A 23,243-nucleotide genomic window follows, 5' to 3' on the forward strand; every position below is an offset into this window, starting at 1 on the left:
CTCGGTGCCATTGTTTGTCCTTACAGAAACAAGGCTTCTCATTGGTTCCTTGATGACTATATAAGTTCTTCGGCTGATCTTCAATTGTGATTTTGTCGGGTCAATAGCTTGACCGAGTATGGAGTAATATGTACTAATAATAGCCTTCAAGCATCCCACATCGGCAAAGAGAACGAGGGACATTGTTGGATGCGCTATTGTTAGAAATTTTGTAGGCTTGTAGCAGGATAGAGGTCATTGTATAATGAAGAAACCTTGATAGAAACTTTTGCAGACAGAATAAATAAATAAGAGGATAATGGATAGCCATGACGGAGTCTCATAGAAGCTTCGAACTATAGAGAAGGAGAATCATTAATGGATAATGCAAAATGGGGGGCTACAATGCATGAATAAAGCTACTAAATGAATTTGAAATTAAATCCAAATTGAGCAAAAATTCTAAATAGAAACGACCAATGAACACAATCAAAGATCTTTTCCATATCAATCCTCATTATCACAAGCCTTATGAATGGTGGAGCCCTTTCTAATAAGTCACAATATTTTCAGTTATGCTGCAACTTGGAATGAAAGCACCATGTTTAGGAGAGATTATGCCAGGAAGAATAGGTTGTATTTGATTGACTAATATTTTTACTATAATCTAGTAGATAGTGTTGCACAGGCTAATTGGCCTGTAGTTGCTAACCTTGATAAGATTGTTGATCTTTGAGATTAGAATGATGTTAGTCCGCTTTCACATATCAGATATCATGGAGTGAGTAAAGAAGTATTGAATTGCTTGGATCACATCATCTTTAATTAGGTACCAAAAGTGTTGGAAAAAAAGTTTGGGTATCCATCATGGTCTGAAGCTTTGTCTTTGTGCATCTCCTTAAAACACTAAGCTTCCAAGAAGAGTTTATGGCATCAAAACCCAATCATTCCCCGTAGGAATGTAATGGGCTAAGTGGTGGACCAAATTCGTATAACTAGGCCAGATTATTGGGATGATTATATTAATATTGGATAGCTATTCTTAAATTTGGCTCAATCACATCCCTTCAAACATTGAGAAAAGAATCTTCTAATGAAGAACTTTGTGTGCGTAAAATATAACTCCTTTATCAATATTGTTTTTTAAAAATTTGTTGATGAATAATCAAATAAAAAGTTTAACATAAATAATTTTGTTTGAGATTTGTCTTAGTAAATCATTTCTTATAAAAACTCATGTTCTTGATTTATCAGAAAAGAAGATAAAAAAAGACCTCTTCAATCAATGTCAAGTTCAAGCAGCCATGCGTCATAGCATACAAACTTCACATTATCTTTCTTATTTTTTAGGGAAAGAAAAGTGCCCGTATGCAGTACTGTAGCATGAGCATATATGCATATACAATTTGTAGAGTTAAAAGAAATCCCTAGCTCATCTTCTGCATAACCTTGTGGTATTTTGATTGCAGCTCTGCTTACGGGTGACCTGCAGCTAATTTGGATAGTATGTGTTATGCTCATCTTACTTGGCTCAGGTTGCAGTTCTTTGCCAAGTTGGATCTCCAACAGCTGCCAATTTGCTATTACGGTTTATCACCTCCATACATTTCTCTTGGGTTCCTTCAGTTTTTGGATGCTTTCTTCTATGGTGTTCTATGCTTCAATAGTTTTCTTCTACTAATTTTTCTAGCGAGGGTGTGCTGCTATCAGATCTTCATTGCTCATTTTGTTAACCTGGGGATGTTTCAAGATGGTATGTGGGGCTATGCATTTCAATCATATTCAGTTAATTACCTGATACTTTTTATCTGTGATGTTACATGCTTAAATGGTTTTCTTCTAGTGCATTCTCCAACATGGCTGCCTGCTGCTGCTTGCCATCCATTGATAAGTCTGCAATGTTGGAGTGGATCCGTACTGTTCTGCTATTTCAAATTCAATCTCACAGTTTTTTTTTTTCTCGTGGGGGATATGGAGCGCTATGCTCAGGTTAATTTTGAGCAATCAAATATTGTTATCAATCTCAAGGTTCTGATGTTAGTCAACTGTTGCCATGAGTTGCAGATATGTTAATCTATTTCCATTTATGATTCTATGCTTCTATAAATTTTTCAGCACGGCTAGGCCTTTGTTATGCATGCTTGGCTGTTACTTGTATCATTCACTCTCTAAGCAGCAACTCTATTGGATCATTATACTTTGATGGTATCATCATATCAGGATGATGATATGGACAATTTGGTCTCATCATCATCCTTTTTCATACTTGTACTTGTTTCTATTATGATTGCCACTTTGAGAACAGCTTATTTTGCTGCTACTACTGTAATTATATTGTTTATTTTTCTCTGCTTCAGGTCCTCTTTTTAATCTTATGTACTAGCTTAGACTCTTTGCCTGTTGATGGGTCTGTACACAGGTCTTAACTTGTACATTAATAAGTAAAGTTGACTTCTTAGCAAAAAAACTAAACCCAACTTGCGAGCTAATCATGGCCGCTCATCACTCATCAGACCTCAAACCACCAGTGACCAAACCCCTTCCCCGAATTCCACTCGCTCCCCTCCTCCGCTTTTCTTTTCGGCAGTAGGGAGGCGGACGGGGATGGGGCCGGGAGGTCGCCAGGCGGGGAGGGAATCTCGGTCGGGACTGAGACGATGTTGTTTGGATGGTGAGGGGCATTTTGGTCATTTACTCTGGTGTCGAGGAAGAGAGTGGGGTGGTAATGGGAGTCCATGGAGGCAGTGCAAAAAGGAGAGCGCAAAAAGAGCGTAGGTATAAAGGATTTTGTTTTTTTGGTACGAGCTTTTTATCGCTTGCGCTTTGAGCGGTGTTCCGTGCTCCCGGGCCTTGTGAAAATATCTGCTGATCAATGGGGTGGCATCAAGATGAAACTTAGGAAACTTAGGGATCATGATTGGTCGCTGATCAATGGGGTGGCATCAAGATGAAACTTAAGAAACGATTGATCCCTGATAAGTTCATTGAGAATAATGGAATAAAGAATATTTTTAATACATATATTAAAAAGAATTTGCTTAATTGAAATGGCTGAGTCGTTTAAATTGTGTTAGAGATAAGTGCATGAAAAACGTAGTTTGCAACTTTTCTGAAAATCCAAGATCAGCTTTTCCTAGTTATCTTTCGTTGGAGTGTCAAAAACTTATTTTATTATTAAAGTTAGATGAATTAATTTATTTAGTTTCATTTTTGATCATCAATTAAACAAACGAGATGATGGTCTACTCATCTTGTGAGTTGGGGTGGATCAGGTCATGAAATGGATTCTAATATTTGTCATGAAATTTTTATAATAAGTTTCAAATTTTTTGGTGAGCTTCCTACTTTTTTATTTAATATTTAATATAGTTATTCAAGTGGGTAAACTCTATAATTGGATCAGGTGATCTTGGGTCTAATTCTTTGAGACTCCCAAAGGGCTTTTTGAAGGGTTGGGGCTACCTAGGAAATGCCTATCTTTTTTTTTTTTAGATAAAAAATTTTTTTAAGATTAAATTACAAATAGAGATGGCAACGGATCAAATTTAAGTTGGATCGATCAATGCCTATATCCATCTCGTGATGAAAAATTTGTTTCTATACTCATCCCATATCTATCTCGGGTCGGATCGAGTTTAGATCAGATCGGATATATCCATTTTGTTTAAGATCGAATCAGACTGAATCGGATCGGATTAGGCCTCAACAAAATCCTTCAAACCCTAACAAAAAAAATAATCAATTCTTCTATCAAGATTTAGCTCTCACAACCTCAAAGGACCAATTCACACCGCCACAGATCTCTCTCAAGTGCTCCCCTTCCCCATAGATCTTCCAGATCTCCCTCAGATGCTCCCCTTACCCACAGATCTCTCCTTCCCCACAGATCTGCCCTTCCCCAGGATCTCTCTCAGGTACTCTCCTTCCCTACGGATCCCTCAAAGAAAAAATGAAAAGAAAAAAAAGGTAGCGGAAAAAAAAAAAAAAACCCGTCAATGTGCTCTCCTTCTTCTCGTATCTATGAAAAAAGAATAAAATGAAAAGAAAACTTAGCAGAAAAAAATAACAATCTAGATGGAAAAAGATCTTATCTTCTATTTTTTTAATCTTTTTTTTGTTTTTCTATGATTTTTTATGATTTTTTTAATTTTTTTTTTAATTTTTCTATGATTTTTATGATTTTTTTTTTATTTTTTTCTCAATAGATGGGAGGCTTGGAGCGGCCGACGGAAGCTTAGATACGAAAGGGTTATCGTTGTAGATATACACGGAAAATTAACACACACACACATATATATATATATATATATATATATATATATATATATATATATATATATATATATATATATATATATCAATCAGGTGACGTGTCAAACGATGACCTGCCCCGCAGAAAATTCTCTTACCAAACTGAAAAGAAAAGAAAACTTGGAGCCAAATAAGCGGATCTGAATAGGTTAACCCGTTTGACCCGCCACCCGATATCAATCACACGTCGGTTCCTCCGCTAGTCGCCTCTACTATTTATTATTTTCTACAGAAACTCCTTATTTGACAAGATCTAGTGCCAACCCGCCGGTCAACAGATTCTGAGAACTCGCTGGGGACGGTGCTAGCTACGAGAACGGGTTGAACTGGTGAACCGTGGACCGGCTTCAAATCAAATCGGATTGGGTCGAGTACGATTAGTTTGATGGCCCGGATTCGGCCCGGCGAATCACAAAACCCGGCCGGTTCACTGAGTGCGGGTAAAAGCCTGAAGGGAAATGAAAGCCGTACTGCCGATATTTGCCGCAATAAATAGGCCGGGTCTTCTTCCTTGCTTTGCCTTTTCTTCCTGGAGGACGATCGCTCGTCCCTTTTATCAAATCTCGTGTTTTTTCTCTCTTGAGGTAATAACCCGACCACCGATTTCCCTCTCGAATTTGTCTTCTTTTCTTTTAGTATCGGTTATTTAGTTTCAATCCTTCTCTTGATTGCATCACTGTCTGAATCTTTAAAATATTAGCGATCCAATCCGAATTTTAGGATTTCAGTTGCCCAGATCTTGGGTTTTATGCGTTTAATTCTCAATTTTTGCAATATCTGATTATTTGAAAGTCTCTCAGAACTGTCTATTGTTGATCCCTACGTCCCTTCCCTTCCCTTTCGTCGTTCTCCAAATTAATATTATTATGCTATTGGTAATGGAGTTATTTATGATTCTTCCGACGGAAAGAAAACATATAAAATATCTCGTCTCTAAGATATTACCCATCTCGAGTGTGCAGGTAAAATATTCATGAAGCCCTTTCTCACCTCTTGTTTTTTATTTTCTGTTCTTTTAGTTTTTTTTTGGGTTCCTTTTCTTTTCTTTTTTTATTTTTTGAGTTCTGGCATAACAAACTAGTGACAAGGCTACATGAATGTGGAGATGATGAATGAAGATTATAAGTGCGAAGTTTGGTTGGAAGAAAGCCTTTGGTTATGGATTATTGCAAGCCGAGGCTGTGCTTTCTAGATGATAAAGTTAATGATAGCTGGGCAGGCATGGAATTGAAGTAGTGTGTAATCCAACCTTGGGTGTTGGATTAAATGCCCTAACACAATTTATAGTCACCCTTACATTGTTGAGAGAAGTCAAATGGTTCATGCAGCATGATGAAAAGATTTATCATTGATCTCCACTTAAGTAAAAGTGCACCATTTTTATGGACGAAGGTAACCATGTACCATCCAATTTTATATATTTCTTAAAGTCTCTAGTTAACTTTACACAACAGTGTTGATGATTCACCACTTGGTTGTTATCATTAGCCATTCTTCATGTACCATTTGAAGACCTTATAATCAAGTTCTTCATGGATAAGGACATACTTAAATTTAGATAATCAACTTTTTCGGTACCATCGCTCCCTTCTCTCATGAAAAGATGAGATGTTTAATGTCAACTAGTGATACTTCAAGCCACATCTGTAATGATGGTTCAAGGTTGGAAACAAATTTGAAAAAAATGCTCTAACATAATTAAATAGTAAATAATGAGTTCAAATACTGGAGGAAGAGTGTGCATGTATTAAAGTATCAATGGAAATCAGAGATGAATGGAGAAAATTTATCTCCAGCTTGATCTCTTGGGTGCATCATGTTTGTGCTTATGATTGATGCACTCAAGGTTGAGTTGTAGCTTTAAAAAAGGCTTACTGATTTTGATGACCGATGAAAGATTAAAAAATATTGGTCATCATATTAGTTGATGAAGAATAATTAATGTCTTTAGCGGATTTTATGATATTTGCGTATTAGCCCGATGACCGAGCAATATTAAGTCGAGCTTAATAAGTGAATATCATTAACAGCACAAATTCATGTATAGTGATTTTCGAAAATGGTGTCTAATTAATTGTCAAATTGTACATTACTGCGTATAGCACAATGTAGTTTTGGTTATTTTCTTTCTTATTTAAATCTTCTTTCTTTCACTTTGGTGATCATCATTTTTACTTTGGATTTCTTCTTTCACTTGAGGAAGCATAATTTTCTTCCAGTAAAAAATTGAGGCTTGATCCATAAAAGTGAAGGAAATTGATACTCTTTATAGCAAGGAGAGGCTATGGTGAAGATATAGGTTGGTCAAACAGTAAACATTTATGAACTCAAGAGGAGTGGGAAGACAAATCAATGGAGATCATTGATCATTCAGATTTGCGAGGATGTCCTTCAAAGTCCATGAATGGTATGCCATATTAGGTCTTATAGCGAACATGAAATTCCTTTGAGAAACATATGGCATGCCTAATATCACTAGACCCAATAAAGTGATGTTAATTCTAATGGTGGTTGAGATTGTTGAAGTGAGGGTTAATTTTTATTTGTTATGATTTGAATTTGGTTGAATGGGTGTTAGATTGGGGAGGGCTTGAGAGCAGACTCTTTAAATTTTTTATCGTTAGTACTGCATAAATGATATTAGATCAGGCTCTAACCACTTATACAGCCCATCTAATCATCTTAGTCAACTTGACCACCTCACTTGAGAGGCCAGAACTACTTTCAAGTTCATTCAAGCTGTGTTCAAAGATAGATTTGCTTTGGTTTTGGTTGAAATTTTAATGGTGAGTGTCTAAATATTATCTAGTCAAATCCTCCTCACTCTATAACTGAACATTTCAATCAACAATTTTAATTATGGCACATTTTGATTGTTTAGAATAGTGTAGGTCACTGTAATTTGCTTCCATTTGCATAACATCATCATCATATCTTTTGTTAGATGATCTGAGAGCCAGAGCTGGAAGAAAGAGAGAGAGAAGAAAGAAAATTGGCTAAGGAGTCTGAACATTCTCTTTTCTTAACCTCACCTCAGGTTCCTTTTTGGTCTTTATAAAGTGGAAAGATGCTGGAAAAGATTGGTTTGCCAGCCAAGCCATCAGTGCGAGGTGGAAGTTGGGTGGTTGATGCATCCCATTGCCAGGGTTGTTCTTCTCAGTTCACATTTATCAATAGGAAGGTCTGCATCCTTCTTAATAACATTTATCTTATACCCATGTTCTCATTCTCTTCTTCATTTGTATTGTTTTGATTTGTTTTATTTATGAAGCATTTTCCAGTTAATAGAGTTCATTTGGAAGAAAAGTAATATTTTACAATGCCGTAGTTTTATCTACTGCATGTGTGATTATTCTTGTAAATTGCATATGCTCATGGTGATGATGTTATTAAGGATTTTAGAAATTAGTTGTTTCTTCAGGATTCTATTTATTCTTTCATGTACTCTTGTAATACTTCTTGATTATTTGGGTCAGATGGTGATCATTCTATATATAATTAAAGTTTGTTAACCTTGTTGATGAACACAAAAAACAAAATGTAAGATTTCAGTTACTATTATAGGTAGATATACCCTGGTTATAATCACAATGATTAGTGTAATGGGCAATATAACAAGACAAAAAGGATTATCACCTGCTAGCTGGAGAGTCAGCTGCCTGGTGCCTGGTTTGCTTTGTGTCACACATGTAATATGTTCGCTTTTCAGAAAATAGAAGTATCTTGGATAAGGTAGCAAGTAACCTTGGGGAGTTTCTAATTTTGGTGATCCCTTAACCGGTTCTAACTTTCTAAGAGACAGACAAGAAATTGTTTGCAGCTGATAGGTTGAAACAGCTCTACACCTTTCTGATTCACTTTGGTCTCAATGATGTTAACTGGTTTATGCATTGCCTTCAGTACTTCCTAGCAATTCTTTTGATTCTCTCAGTGGTGATAGTTTGACCCACCAATAGTTTGGTGTTGAGAATGTGTTTACAGAAGAATATAAGATTCCATGTTGGTTTTCTGAGCTATCTCTGTCAATATTGCCCTGAACTCTTGATTTCCAGCTGTATATGCAAATTAATGGATGGTTGTCCCCTCAGTCTATGATATATCTTGGAAAGAGATGAGCAAACATTCCTGGGCTATCTGTTAACAGTTCCCTGCTTTAGGAACAATAAGCAATTGAGCATTCATTCCTCGCCCTGTTTGACAGTTCCCTAAGAGTCAAACATGACAAGAGCTATGAATGAAACCAGGTGACAGATTAGAATCCCAAACCAAAAAAATTATCAAATGTAGATCCAAATTGGCAACCCAGTGGCAGGTTGGTTGCCTTCCCCTAAAAACATGGGAAATCCGAACCTCCTGAAGATGCCGCAGAGACTCTTTGAGATGCAATAAACAAGGATATAGACATCCGCTACAACTCGCTGTAGCCATGCAAAAACTGTGCTGGAATCTCCTTCTATCCATAATTTACTACCATGTAAGATTGTTATTGCATGATGAATACCTATTAGATGCAGCAAACAGCTACAATGGGAACTGTCACCCAGCCAAAGGTTGACATCCAGCTGCTAAAGCTGACTCCATTCATCTCGAACTCTAAATTCAGCAGCAGCTGCATCAGGTCCTTTGCGAGAGCCATCAAAATTGATATTGAGAAATCTTGGTGGAGGGGGTATCTAATGTGCTAAAGTAGGTTGAGGTGGTAGTTGAGCAGAAGAGGCATCCCAGGAACTGGGGCATCTGACTTGCAGTGCCCTTTCTAAGGAGCTAAAGAAGCTTTATGTAAGGCAATTCTGAGAACTTGGCATGCTGAGGTCTGAAACCTTGGAAGATCTCTTAATTCCTTGACTTTCATAAGTTCCATAGTGTATAGGCTATGACTGGTGAGCCCTTCAACTTGTCTCAGTCCATAGTAGTCAAGCATGGAGTTGTTATGATGGAAGATCAGATATCTGCCCAAGTGATATGTTGAAACTGCTGTTTGAACAAAGCCCATGTATGCCTTGGAAAGGAGGCAGTCATATAGCACATGTTGAAAATCCCCTAAATCTGCTCTGCATCACTGACATTTTGAATTCCCCAAACCATGGCACTGAAGCAGTATTCAGCATGGAAGTCAAGTTTATACTAGTTTCCATGAAAACACAATCACTTGATTTAGAATTTATTCACTTCCATAAAATAAAATAAGAGGTACGTTGACTAATGAATAGTACTTCCTGCTCAGAAAGTGATGTTGAATGCTATATATTGCAAACTAGAAGGAAGAAAAGAGATATGGCCCTTTTAGTCTTTTCTTTTCTCTCTGTAATGTTATTTGCTATTCAAAAGGGAAAACCTTTTTCTACTTGATATAAAAGTTGTCTGAATGTGTCTCAATCAGAATAATCATATAAATCTATTGCAGTGACCTATGTGTATTTTTCCATATTATCTATATAGAACTTCCTGAAGGAAAAAGCTTTTGTCCATACTGATGTTTGCTTTTGTTGTTATAGCATCATTGTCGCAGATGTGGGGGCTTGTTCTGCAATAGTTGCACTCAGCAGAGAATGGTTTTACGTGGACAAGGTGACTCACCAGTTCGAATATGTGATCCTTGCAAAAAAATAGAGGAGGCGGCACGCTTTGAGTTGAGATATGGACACAAAAGTCGAGCTGCAAAAGGTCAATACTTTGTTTTACTTTTGCTAGTTGATTATACTTTGTTTTACTTTTGCTAGTTGATTATACTTTGTTTTACTTTTGCTAGTTGATTGCTCTGTCTTCATCTTTAGGTATCATGAAAATAAATTTTCTTAGACAGCAGGGTTAGTCCTTCCTGTTTGTACAATTAAATCTTGTTTAGCAGGAACATAAGAGGGCACTAGTCCAACATCATCATATTTATCATTCGTGAACTATTAAAGTTTCCCATTAATAACTTCCAAAAATTTGTTTTGTTTATGGGAAGTCATGAAAAATTTATCAATCAAACAGGTCAAGGGGATGGAACTTCTTTTCTTGGAAAATTGCTTTAGTTCGAAAGAAGGATAGGCAGACATTTTAATTTTTTATATCTACATGACTACTTTTGATAAAGTAGTTAGCATTTTGATGCAGCGCTCCTGTTATATGTCATGAGTTAAGTAGGAGAGATGATCTTCTTACTTTAGAATTTTGATGGGGGCAGCTGCCTTCGGCATGCACAAAGACAAAGAATTCCTTTTTGGTGATACTGACGATAAACGTTTCACCCTTAAGATAGCTACTGACTTGGAGTGGTTTACTTGATTATTTGGTAGATAACTATGAAGCTTGCTGATAAATGTACACTAAAATTACCTTTCCTTCATATGCTTTTTGGACAGGTAATCTGAAACTTGCCTTAAAGCATGAGGAAGAAATTCTAGGTCAGATTCTTGGAACTGATGGGAAGCAGCATTTGCCATCTGGAGAAGAATCACATGCAGATGCAATTTCTGATCATCAGAAATTTGGGAGCAGCGCTTCGTGTTCGAGTTTGAATGAGTCTGCTACTCCAGTTAGGGAACTAGGTGTTATTAGGAGCACATCTGTTGAAATGCACAATATTGCCCACACTGATGTGTCTGGTAGTCCAGAAGAATTGCGTCAGCAAGCTGTTGAGGAGAAGAAAATGTATAAGATCCTAAAAGCACAAGGGAAGTCTGAGGAAGCACTTCAAGCCTTCAAGCGTGGTAAAGAACTTGAGAGGCAGGCTGGGGCTTTAGAAATTGCAATAAGAAAGAGCCGTAGAATGGCTTCAAAAGCTTCAATTTTGAGCAGTACAGCTGGCTCCCAAAATACAGATGAAAGTGAAGAGTTGGGTAGTAAAAGAAAGTTACCATCACAAAGGAGTAAAAAGGAAAAGGATGACCTTGCTGCTGATCTTAGAGAACTGGGATGGTCTGATGCTGATCTTCATGATGCAGATAAAAAGTCTGCAAAGGTGAGTTTGGAGGGTGAACTGTCAAATCTTCTTGGAGAAATCACTTCAAGATCCTCTCAAGGTAGGAAAACTGGTGGCATTGATAAGTCTCAGATCACTGCTCACAAGAAAAAGGCTCTTTTGCTTAAGCGAGAAGGGAAGCTTGCTGAGGCAAAGGAAGAACTGAAGAAGGCTAAAATTTTAGAAAAACAACTAGAAGAACGGGAGCTCTTGGGTGAGGATGAAGATTCTGACGATGAGCTATCTGCCTTAATCCGCAGTATGGATGATGACAAACAAGATGATTTACTATTGGACCATGCATCTGACCCTGACAGGAGCTTCAACCACTTTCCAGGTGTCATAGATGATCTTGCTATTGATGGGAATTTTGACGTGACAGATGATGATATGAATGACCCAGAGCTAGCTGCTGCCTTGAAATCATTCGGCTGGAGTGAAGATGATGATCAAGCAACCGATCATGTCATGCAATCTGTTGCTGTGGACCGGGATGCATTGCAGAGCCAAGTTCTTGCCCTGAAGAGAGAGGCCCTCAGCCAAAAACGAGCAGGCAACACTGCAGAGGCAATGGAGCTGCTTAAGAAAGCTAAACTACTGGAGAGGGACATGGAGAGCATGCAGTCTGATGCTGAAATCTTTACACCAGAACTGAAGCTGGAGACTTCAACTGCTCAAGTTTCTGGAGATCCATCTGTGGCAGGGACATCTGTTGAGGAGAGTATTACAGAAATAAGTAACTCATATGTTAAATCTCCACCAAAAAGTAAACTAGCAATTCAGAAAGAGCTACTGGCTTTGAAAAAGAAGGCACTCACTTTGAGAAGGGAAGGGCGCTTGAACGAGGCAGAGGAAGAACTGAAGAAAGGAAAAATTCTTGAGCAACAATTGGAAGAGATGGAAAATGCTCCAAAAAGGCCTGTAGCTAAAGTGGGCAAGAAGACTTTGGAATCAACCCGTACCCATGAAGGTGCTTCTGTGACCTTAGGTCTTGGAGAGGAGGGGGGGGATGCAGAGGTAACAGAACAAGACATGCATGATCCAGCCTTGCTGTCAGTTTTGAAGAATTTGGGATGGAATGATGATGATGTTGAGTCTGTTGGTGTGACAAATAAACCCACTGAACAGATGAATGATGAATCTTCCCATGACAGTGTCCCTTCTGTAAAACCTCGGAAGGCAATGAGGAGCAAGGCTGAAATTCAGAGGGATTTACTAGCTTTAAAAAGAAAAGCCTTGGCCTTGAGACGGCAAGGTAAAACTGAGGAGGCCGAGGAAGTGCTGGAGAAGGCAAAGGCCTTGGAAAATGAGATGGCAGAGATGGATAACCTGCATAATGCCAAGTCTATGCAGGTGGAGTCACATGTACTTGGATCTCTGGAAACACAAAAGAGATCAGATAATCAGAAGGGTACTGGTGATGTACAAAATGCTGATGCAGACTTATTGTCTGTTGTTATGAATAATATGCCAAAGGATAAGGTGGTCGTGACACAAGATGCATATGATGTCGATTTTAAGAAAATGAGTGAAGCAAGAAAACCTCTTCCACCTGGATCTGCTGTGAAAGTTCCAGAAACATCGTCGCATGAGCTGCAGAAATTTGGAAGACCAGGTCTTCTAGCTGCCGAAAGTTCTATAGACCAGCCTTTAGACTTGCTTGATTTTCTCTCAGGCAAGGAGGAAAAGATTTCACGGCCAGCTTATGGAGAATCAGCATGGGAAGAAACTCCAGAAGCCAATAGTTCCTCTCCTGCAATTTTTCCGGTCCGGCCACAAATTCAGATTAGTGCCAAAGAGGCCGTCGGTGAAACTGAAATACTATCACATGGAGGCCCAACTCTTCAAATGGCTCAGAAGAAAGACATAAATGTTGCTACCACGAATAATTCACCAGCACCTGAAGAAAGATTAGATCATGGGACTGGGGATCTTAAGGATGAAATTCTAGCTAGGAAAAGAAGGGCTCTTGCCCTAAAGAGAGATGGGAAGTTGGCAGAAGCCCGAGAAGAACTGAGGCAAGCAAAAATTTTGGAAAAGAGTCTGGAAGATGGTCAACAAAACAATGCGGGTAGTGCAAGTGTTCTGGCTACTACTCCCAACACTACTGTCATGCAAGAAAGCAAAACTAACCAGTCAAAGAAACCTATTTCAGGCCGTGATCGCTTAAAAATACAGCAGGAGTCCCTCTCTCACAAGCGTAATGCTTTGAAACTGCGACGAGAAGGAAAGATGGAGGAATCAGAGGCTGAACTTGAACTAGCCAAGGCATTGGAGAACCAATTAGAAGAATTGGATTCACAACGTTCAAGCACCAGCACTTCTGCTGGCAAACTGGAAGCAATGGGTGATGCAGTTGTGGAGGATCTGCTTGATCCTCAACTCATGTCTGCCCTCAAATCAATAGGGTGGCAAGATACTGATTTTGGAGCGCAACCTTCCAGCAAATTAGAGTCTAAGCCAAAAGTTGAGAAGGATGGAAATCCTCAAGCAGAAAAAGCTCATCTGGAAGAACAGATCAAAGCGGAGAAGCTTCGAGCTCTTAACTTGAAACGGGCAGGTAAGCAAACAGAGGCTTTGGAAGCTCTCCGCTCGGCCAAACGTCTTGAAAAGAAGCTTGCCTTATTAACTTAAAAAGCACATGATAGAGTGATGATACTTCATGCATATTAGATGCATTTGGATATGTTTCTATCTTTGAATTCATTGGACTCTGTCCAATCTATCTTTCTCTCTCTCTATCTCAAAAAATAATGCTGCTATCTATGATGATAGCCATAGTTGTAATTATGTAGAACTGTATCGCATGATGAAAAGTTCATTTGGAAGAGTTGATCAAGACTTTAAAAGATTGGTGCAGCTAGGTTTAACTAGTGGGGTGCTCTTAGATTGAATTATTAGAAAACTGGACCCAAGGCTGCGGAAGCTCCCTACCAACAAATACAACTTAAGGTGAAGCTTTACAGAATACTTGCTTTTGCATCCTGGATATCAGCATGATAAAATTCATTTGTGGCTGTTTGGGAACTTTACTCCTAGTGCCGGTTTAGTCTGTTGTCATTGTGCATGCCTGTGGCCAGATAAACATTTTCTTCATCGTATTATAGTGATTACCGCAGCTTTCCACTTGAGTTCCAAATGTTAGACATAGTTGACTCACCATGATATCAAAGCCTGTGCAGCATGCTAGTATGGGTGGCATTTGATGCAGTCTGGGCGGTTGTGTGCTGTTTAGGGAAGTCCTATCAATCTAAGAGAGAGAAAGTAGAGCGTTGCATTCTGTCCAAGTCACCTGGATGCACTTGTGGGATGAAAAATGTGCTTGATGCACTTTTAGCAACATTGCTGTTTACATCAAGATTGAGGAAGACTTTGAGATGGGAGTATAAATTGAGTTCAACTGCAAGAACCTGGTCAAGAAGTGCATTGCATTGTTCATTGATATTACTGAAGACAAGGACTGCAACTTCTGTGAGGCTGCTTTTCTCTAAGAACCTTGAACTCGGCATCCATGAGGACTCTCAGAGGCTCAGAGCAAAGCAAAGCTTGCAGAGCTGCTGAGGAACCACTTCACCAAGAGTAAGATGAGAGGAGCATCCTAAGGGACTATATCATCAGGATAGAGGGCCAGAACAACTTTTGCTGCGTCACTTGTGAGAGCTAAAAGGTGGTCTAAAACTCCCCATTCCTGGAGAGGCTAAAGAAAAAACAGCCAGAGGAGCTGATCAAGATATTTGCTTTTCTTCAGATCTATATGTTTAGTTTTTGAGATAATTCAACCAAAATTTACCAGCCATCTAGTCATTTTGTAGCTTTTTGAAATTTAGATGCATATGCCCCTCGTAGAAGAAATCAGTTTGCTGTGTCTGAAACTGTTCTATTGAACGCCACCATGGCTATGCTCAGGATCCATTCAAACCCAACTATTAGGCAGCATGTCACTTAACGCTATAGCTTTAATTGCATGTAGAGAAGTGCCAAAACCACCTATCCCAGGTTGCAATGCTCAACAGTGATAAAGAATATTCACCCAACAGAGACTGAAGGTTCCACTAGGCTTATAGACTGAGCCTCAATTTTGCTGGAACAGTCAATTACTAAAAGGATAAAAGAAACCAAAGGAACAAGATATATTTTGCTGGCATCCGGTTGACCATCTGAGCCGTGTCATTTACCTGTGGAATCTTAACATTAGGATTAATTTGCTTCTATTAGCTGCAAGCAAAATTTTGGTTATTATATCAAGAAAGCTCAGTACTTGCAAATATTCATAGAACCCTAGAAAGAACCGAGCCAAAGTTATTTGACTATCTGGTCATAGCAAAGTTTTTCAAACTTAATTTTGGACATATATGCACCTCTTGAAATCATCCATTTTTGCTGTGTTAACATGTTTGAAGTTGAAGACCAACCACAATTATACTCAGACATCAATTCAAACCAAATCGTCAGGCAAGGCTGCACTCATACAGTAGACTACAGCTCTACAATTGCAGCTGGAGAGAATTGCCAACAACACCTGTCATTCTTTTCAGCGTGTACACATGCACACCTGCCATGTGTACGGAAAGAACCTAGAAGAGATGAAAGCTTAGATCTTCGGTGCTGCAACGACAATGCCTCTTCCCTCAGCTAATCTAATTTTTTGTGATACACTATTCCTCGCACATCCCAAAAGAACATACCATCTCTTTGTTCTCTTTCTTTCTGTTTTCTTCATCTTTGGCCAAATAATGAGGAGTTGCACCGCCTCTTTTCAAAGAGTAAAAACTGATCCATCTTTCTTCAGTAACTTGTTCTGCAGCCAAGTAGGAAGTGGATGGTGGATGAAGTTTTTATTGGGATGCCAGGTTTCATGCCTGTCTGCTATGCAAAAAATGTCGTTGCAAGAAATTTAGCTTTGGAAGTTATTTATATGGCACATAAAATTTCCCTTGCGGTGCTCAGTTTCAGCATTAGACTCTAAACAATGTGGTCAAATATTAGCATGGAAACAAGTTCTGAGATTATTGTTAATATTGCAATTTAGAAAACCTTTTTATGAAAATTTGTGGTAAAGTTTTTTGGAGGATCCTTGCTCCGTCATTGAGAGATGTATATCCCTGGCAGGCCAACGCTAGGCAACAAAATCCATATATTTAAAATCAATCCAGGGCAAAAATTACATGATAGCAAGTGTCCATCAAGATGAAGCCAGACTGCATTTGGTCTCTTGTTTGACAGTCAGTTTGACAATTAGCGCTCATAAATATATTGAGGCACATTTTTGTACAAATTTAATCAGTTTTATTGTTTTACCGACAGAATAGGTGCTAAATATAAGATAACCATCAAATCAAAGATTAGAAATAATGAGATATCAACTAAACTGAAACTAAATATAAAAATGACAAGCCATTCTGATACCACTCACTAGAAGAAGATGACAGAACCAATAAAAACGACATATAGTCAGCCATTAGAGTTGTGTCGTTTTTTTGAAAAACATTGTCGTTACAAAAGATCTGCTTCCATTCATCACAAGAGAAGTTTCGAGCAGGTTGTGAAGGATTGGTACTGCTCCCCATAGTGACAGCTAATCAGGCACTGGAACTGTGTCGTTTACTCATAAAATGTTGTCGTATGATATATATTTGCTTCCATTCCCTGCATGCAGGCGAAGTTTCGAGTAGGTTATGAAAGATTGATGGTCACCAATCGATCGGACTAATATTCGAATAGTATGCTTCTCAAAGCCAAGATGGAGCACTGTGCAAAGCTCTAAAAACATGCATGCATGACCAAGTAATTATTTGAACACACACAAACACACACAAAAGAAAAACAGAGAGAAAAAAAAAAAGCCTCCCCAGTGGAAGACACAGCCTAAGAAGAATCCAAAGCAGCAGGGTAACTGATTTTCTCTGCCCCTCTTTAAAAAGTATGGAAAGAACCTGGTCAAAAGTTCCAAATTACCATGTCATTCTGTAGCTTCTCAAAATTTGGACATACATACAGCTTCTAAAGCGATCCTATGAATCCGTTAGATATTGAGCACCATCCATCGTTTTACTTAGGATGCATTCGAAGCTAATTTTTAGACACGGCAATGTCCATGCCATAACAGTACATCTCTGATGACACTCGAAGAGAAGTCCTCGCAACACCTGTCACACGTACACACCCGCCCCAGCCACGTGTGAGCAAACCAACTAGAAATAGCCGAGAGCTTAGATCTTCGGTGCTGCAACGACAACCCTCCTCTCAGCTAATCCAACCTTTCCTCATCTTTCTTTCATGTCTTCGTGCCAATCAGACAAAACCTTCTTTCCTCAGCTAAATCTAGTCGCTTTTTTTCGTTACATCGTTGTTCACACCTTTCCCTACAAGTGTCAATATCTCCCATCTCCATGGGAAATAATCGCAGTCTAATAATCTTCATAATTACTATTTTATTTTCAATTATTTTATATGATTAATTTTTTTTCACAGCACATGCATTGCAGATATGATGGATCTACTACTATATATGCTCACACCAAGGTGGCCCGGTCATGGAGAGCCACCGAACAGCCTCGCTTGCAAAAGTGTGAGGAGGCTGAAAGGAGAGACCCAAAGGGTACGGTTCCAAGAATTCATCATTTTTTTTCCTTCATTTTTTTGGTTAAAGAAGATATATACGTAGAAGAAGAGAGAGAGAGAGGAATAGAGAGATGAGAAGGGGAGGAGATATGATGAAGCAGGAGAGACAAGCGTACGCGGCGTTGGGCGCTCTGCTGCTGATCGCGGTGGGATACATGAACTGGAACTCGTGGGGGAACGGCGGGGGAGGCGGGTTCCGGATCCCGATCCCGTGGCTGCAGCCGCGGATGGGGTTCATCGGGCGGAACGGGACGCAGTTCATAGACCTGGAAACCGGCACGCCGGTGTACATCAACGGCTGGAACTCCTACTGGTTGATGTCGTCGGAGAAGCGGAAGTGGGTGTCGGAGATGCTCTGGCGGGGCCGGGAGATGGGCCTCACCGTCTGCCGCACCTGGGCCTTCAGCGACGGCGGCCCCAAGGCCCTCCAGCTCTTCCCCGGCCACTACGATGAACAAGTCTTTCAGGTCACTTTATTTTTTTTTTCCTCCCCTTCTCCACTTACTTAGTCCAGATTCCTAGTTTTCTTTTCTTTTTTTTTTTTTTCTTTTTTTTTCCCTGTTTCTTTTATTTTAAAATTTTAAAGTCTTTGGCTTTATTTTTTCTTTTTCATTATATATATATTTTTTATTTTTTTATTTTTTTGCGCAACTTCCTGAGGGATCTCCACTTTTGCATGGTATCATGTTATCTGATTATTTCAGATTCCGTTTCATGACCCTTTTTTTTTTTTTTTGCTGAATTTGTAATTGGAGGGTGCTGAGTTCAAACAGGAGGAGAAGGAATAGGTTTGGGAATTTTAAATTTCATTTATGGAAGTATTTCTCTTCAGAAGAATATCAAGTCTCTGCAACTTAGTTCCTTTCTTGGAACTTTTTGGCAGTTTAGCCGTTAGGTAGCTTGTTTTGGCATGATGAAGCGGATTAGTTAGCTTAAAATACTTGAGGAGTATGTGTGCTTTTCCAAAAGCATGCTTTCATTGGAATTGCCTCATTGGTGGAGTGGAAAGAAAACAAGGTGTGGCCCCCCTTAATGATTCTATTTGCTTATTAGGTGTTCCAAACAGCATGTTGCTTTAGGCTACTTGGACCCAGGGATTGGTGGAGTCAAAGATATGCCTATCCTCTCAGTGGTCCAGAGTAGTGCTTTGGTTTGCCTAGCTCTTTTTAACATGCTATGCTGTGCTTAAGTTAGTCATATTTACTGAAGTATACTTCCTTTTGGCCATGGCCAGTAAGATTATTTTTGTTGGTCCTGCAAGCACCTATATTTAATTTATTAGATTGGATTTCCACGATGCATGTTCAGCTGTTTTTTTTGATTGGGTCCATTTGATTTCAGGCTTTGGATTATGCGATTTATGAAGCAAGGAGGAATCACATAAGATTAATTCTTTGTCTTCTAAATAATCTCAACGCGTTTGGTGGTAAAGATCAATATGTTAGATGGGCGCAAGAAGCTGGATTTAATGTGAATACCTCATCAGATGCATTTTTCTCTTTTGATGTCATCAGGGGCTACTTCAAGGATTACATAGATGTAACTTCTAAGCCTTTCTGATTTAATTATTAGCTGGTAACAGTTGTTTTTCGACAAGTTTGTATTTGTTTGTAACTTTAGATTCTAATCGAGCCTGTCAAGCTTCCGTGTTATGCTTGACAAGTTTACTTCTTAGTGAAAATCTTTAAGTGTGACTCTTATCAACAGAAACTAACATAAGCATGCACCTAATACTTCCATAATTTTTCCACTACTTAATGGATCCTCCTATTTAAGTGCGCTTAAAATATTTTATTCAATCCAAAGTTACTAGTCATATAAAATCTTTAGTCCATAAACTGTTGAATCTCCCATTGTTGTGTCAACTGCATGAGCGTTCAGTAGAATTCTGATTTTTTGATGCAAGATGGATTTGAATTAGCAAGAGAAAGAGATAATTAGAAGCACTTTTTGTTTTATTAATATATATATGTTTTATTTATTACGAGAAGAAATTTACTTTTCTTTTGATTGTTTTCTTCTCTGTTCCTGTCATATTGATATATTTAGCATATTTCTGACTTCACCATCTTCATTCTTCACATTTTCATTTTTTTTATTAATTCCATTTATTTTCTGATTTTTCAAAAATTTGATATGCTGACCTGTGGAAATTAGGGACATATTTTGATTTTTTTTTCCCTTTTTATTTCTCTTTTTGGAGAGTTGTGGGAAGTCCAAGCAACACTGGTCATAGTATGATTTTTTATAAGAAAAAAAAAAAAAAAAACAATTTCTTACAAGAAACAGAGGAATATGTCTCAGTGCCTACTCGCGGCGTCTATATGCATGGGCTTGTATGTGGTCTGGGCATGACTTAACTTCTGTCATAACATGAACAGAGTAGTTACTAATGCTGTTATATGGTGGCCTATCATAATGAAAATTTACCCCATGCATCACAAGCAATGTCATAAATGTAAAAAGTAAACAAAAAAAAAAAAAAAAAAAAAAATCAAAGTTCTAGTATTTTTGGTAAGTTGTTATTTGTCATCCAATGGTCTCAAGATGAAATCCTTTGGAGATAGGAGAGCTTAGTTATTTAGTAAATGGTTGGAAAATATTAAAACAAGCATGTCTTTTAGGTATGTGGAACTTAATGAACCTTGTAAATTGACATGCCATAGTCTGCTGGGAACATAAACTGGGTGTCCTCTTCCACAGCTCAGTTTGTTTTTAATCACTCAAGAGGCCCTTAAAGATTTAATTTTCACTTTGTAGCCTTCAGCATAATCCACTGATTCTGTTTGCTGAAATAGACATTTCATATCTTATTATTATGGTGTAGAACCTTCTTACATCTATTCTTTATTGGATAATGCCTACTCTTTCCCACAAAGAAAAATTTGACTGCTGAGCATCATTTATCTTGTGCATGCCTTGGTAAAGCAGACACTTGGATTTTATGCTTTTGTGTCCATTGAAAGTTGCAAGACAATCGATGCTTTTTATATCTGCATTCTGAAAATAAACGTTACAGGCAATCCTGACAAGAAGGAACACATATAGTGGAGTTAGATATTGTGATGAACCTGCTATATTTGCTTGGGAGCTCATGAATGAGCCTCGATGTGTATTCAAATCCTCTGCTCCTATTCTTCAGGTAACAAAAACTGATCTGCAACTTGGTTCGCTTAAGTTACCTTTGCCTTGATTTCTCCAATGTATTCGATAGCGTAATCAAATTGTTAGAAAAGATGGGAGGTCGAAAAGATTAACAAAGTGCTCACATGAGATGCCAAGAAGCCTACCCTTAATTGTGCATTTTTCCCAGGATTGGATTATTGACATGTCTTCGCATATCAAGAGTATAGACAAGAAACACCTTGTCACAATTGGACTTGAAGGATTTTATGGGCCTGGAAGAACCGAAAGATTGGAGGTGAATCCAGGGGAATGGGCAGCTACATTTGGCTCTGATTTCGTAAAAAATTCAGCCGATGAGCATATTGATTTTGCTTCAGTACATGCATATCCTGATAGCTGGTTGGTGGCCATACCCAACTGATTTATTTCTTGTAGTGCTTGTTAGTTTCTCCTTGAAATGGATCACATTGTTGTTTTCAGTATTTTCACAACAAAGAAAATGACCCTCTGTTTCATGTTTAGGATCCCAACGGCAAGCCTGGAAGAGAAAGTCAAATATCTTTCCAGCTGGGTGGATTCTCATGTGAATGACAGTCAGAATATATTGAACAAACCAGTACTGTTTTTAGAGTTTGGATCCAATTTGCACGTCAAGAAAAATGGAACATTTGAAAGAGATGTTCTACTGAAGGTGGTCTATGATAGAGTATATGAGTCCGCGAAGAAGGGTCAAGCTGGTGCTGGAGCTCTACTTTGGCAGTTGATGGTTGGAGGAATGCAAAAATATCATGATGAATTCTCACTGGTAGCATGGGAGCACCCATCCACATATAAGTTGATAGTGCAGCAATCTTGTCGATTACTGAGGTTGTTCCAAAGAAAGAAAAGTATGGGCGAACCCTGTTTGAAATTACAGCCATGAGGATCCATCATCTGCAAGGCATATGAAATTATTTCTGTCAGATAAGAAGAAAATTCATGCGAATTATGCATGACTTAGTTGGAGTGAAATATGTATGTTTAACTAATGGAGATCAGTTTTCCTATTGAAGGTGAAGGTTGTTATGTTAGAATTCAGAGTAGCAGCTTTTGAGTGTCAGCAAACCATCTAAGCTGTTGTCAATGAAGATTGGCTAACAGCAGGATACATGTTTCTGCAAAGGAGATCATGAATTACTGTTTCTTATGACATTGTATGAACAAAAGTACAAGTGTAATTTCCAAACAAAATGCAGCTTTTTACTAATTGGTTGGTGATGCTCAACTAGTTGCTATTCCATATTAATATCGGATTGGCTATACTTTATCAGTTCTCAACTAATCGTAGTCGTTGTCTTCTTCTTACTTTTTTTTTTTTTCAATTTTTCGTTTTTAAAAAAAAGAGAAAGGTCTGGAGATGGTGGACCCTACAAAATTGGCTATAACAGCAGTGACGAAAATCTTGCAAGAGGCAAAGTTTGTCCGTTTCCGTACGTAGACGGGTTTAATTATGCAAATTTGGACCCCACACGGAGGTTCTAGGCCTGGAGTGTAAGATACTGTTGTCAGTTGTCGACTAGTTGAAAGGGGGCTCGCCGTGGGGGCTTGTCCGTCTGAGAAGAAAAAAACAAAAAAAGCTGTTTGATTTGGAAGAACAAACAGATGCGAGCAGGCATTTGTTTTGTAGATTTGATCCGTGTAAACCGTGCAGCCATCCAAAGTTAGTGAAGGAAGTATTAATCGGATGGGCCGAAGCCAGCTTAATAAAGAAAGGTCCTCTCAGGGAGTGAGATTATTTACCATTAACTGAATATTTTAAGTTTTCGATAATATAATAGAATTGTCCTGAACACCGTCACTTTACTGGAAAGAGTCATTGCCTTGTATCCGGAGAGAGCACATGGATGTCTCGTCTTTGTCTTTATTTATTTATTTATTTTTTTGTTGTGATATTAAGGAGAGCTAAGCTCAATAGAGCTATCCAAATTTATTAAAGAGTTCAGTGAAAGTGAGTAAGAGTTGTCAGAAAAAAATTATAACTTTTAAGTAAGAAAAAAATTAAATAAGAAAATACAAAAAGAAACAGCAAACCACAATCTATAACCTAGGCTACTCAGCGAAATAAGATAATTTTAGGTTGAAGTTAGAAAGTGAGAAGTGATTGAGTTTTGCGATGACGAAAGAGGTTGGTGACAGGATCTATTATCGATGTTAGCAAGAGATCCTTTGATCTTACTCTAGACTCTATCAAACTCGGTCAATTCCATCTAATTACAAAATA

The 23,243-nt window shown here is 38.4% G+C and overlaps 2 protein-coding genes across 4 annotated transcripts; both read left to right on the forward strand.

Moving 5' to 3' along the window:
* The first annotated feature begins 4,720 nt into the window (after window positions 1-4,720).
* LOC105038960 (uncharacterized) lies at window positions 4,721-14,085 on the forward strand. Of its 2 annotated transcripts, none has more exons than XM_010914904.4 (4): window positions 4,721-4,874; window positions 7,235-7,471; window positions 9,786-9,954; window positions 10,638-14,085. In XM_010914904.4, the coding sequence occupies exons 2-4, from the start codon at window positions 7,358-7,360 to the stop codon at window positions 13,868-13,870; spliced, it is 3,516 nt and encodes a 1,171-aa protein (XP_010913206.1). In that variant the 5' UTR covers window positions 4,721-4,874; window positions 7,235-7,357; the 3' UTR covers window positions 13,871-14,085. The 2 variants fall into 2 exon arrangements, with proteins under 2 accessions (XP_010913206.1, XP_010913205.1); XM_010914903.4 differs by having other exon boundaries at window positions 4,726-4,874; window positions 7,328-7,471.
* A 3,249-nt stretch (window positions 14,086-17,334) lies between these two features.
* Window positions 17,335-22,239, forward strand: LOC105038959 (mannan endo-1,4-beta-mannosidase 6). Of its 2 annotated transcripts, none has more exons than XM_073242894.1 (5): window positions 17,335-18,324; window positions 19,199-19,327; window positions 20,877-20,999; window positions 21,171-21,382; window positions 21,506-22,239. In XM_073242894.1, the coding sequence occupies exons 1-5, from the start codon at window positions 17,929-17,931 to the stop codon at window positions 21,903-21,905; spliced, it is 1,260 nt and encodes a 419-aa protein (XP_073098995.1). In that variant the 5' UTR covers window positions 17,335-17,928; the 3' UTR covers window positions 21,906-22,239. The 2 variants fall into 2 exon arrangements, with proteins under 2 accessions (XP_073098995.1, XP_010913204.1); XM_010914902.3 differs by having other exon boundaries at window positions 17,344-18,324; window positions 19,199-19,396; window positions 21,506-22,238.
* Window positions 22,240-23,243: the final 1,004 nt, after the last annotated feature.

This window comes from Elaeis guineensis, chromosome 1 (assembly GCF_000442705.2).
Source record: "Elaeis guineensis isolate ETL-2024a chromosome 1, EG11, whole genome shotgun sequence".
NCBI classification, from domain to species: Eukaryota; Viridiplantae; Streptophyta; class Magnoliopsida; order Arecales; family Arecaceae; genus Elaeis; species Elaeis guineensis.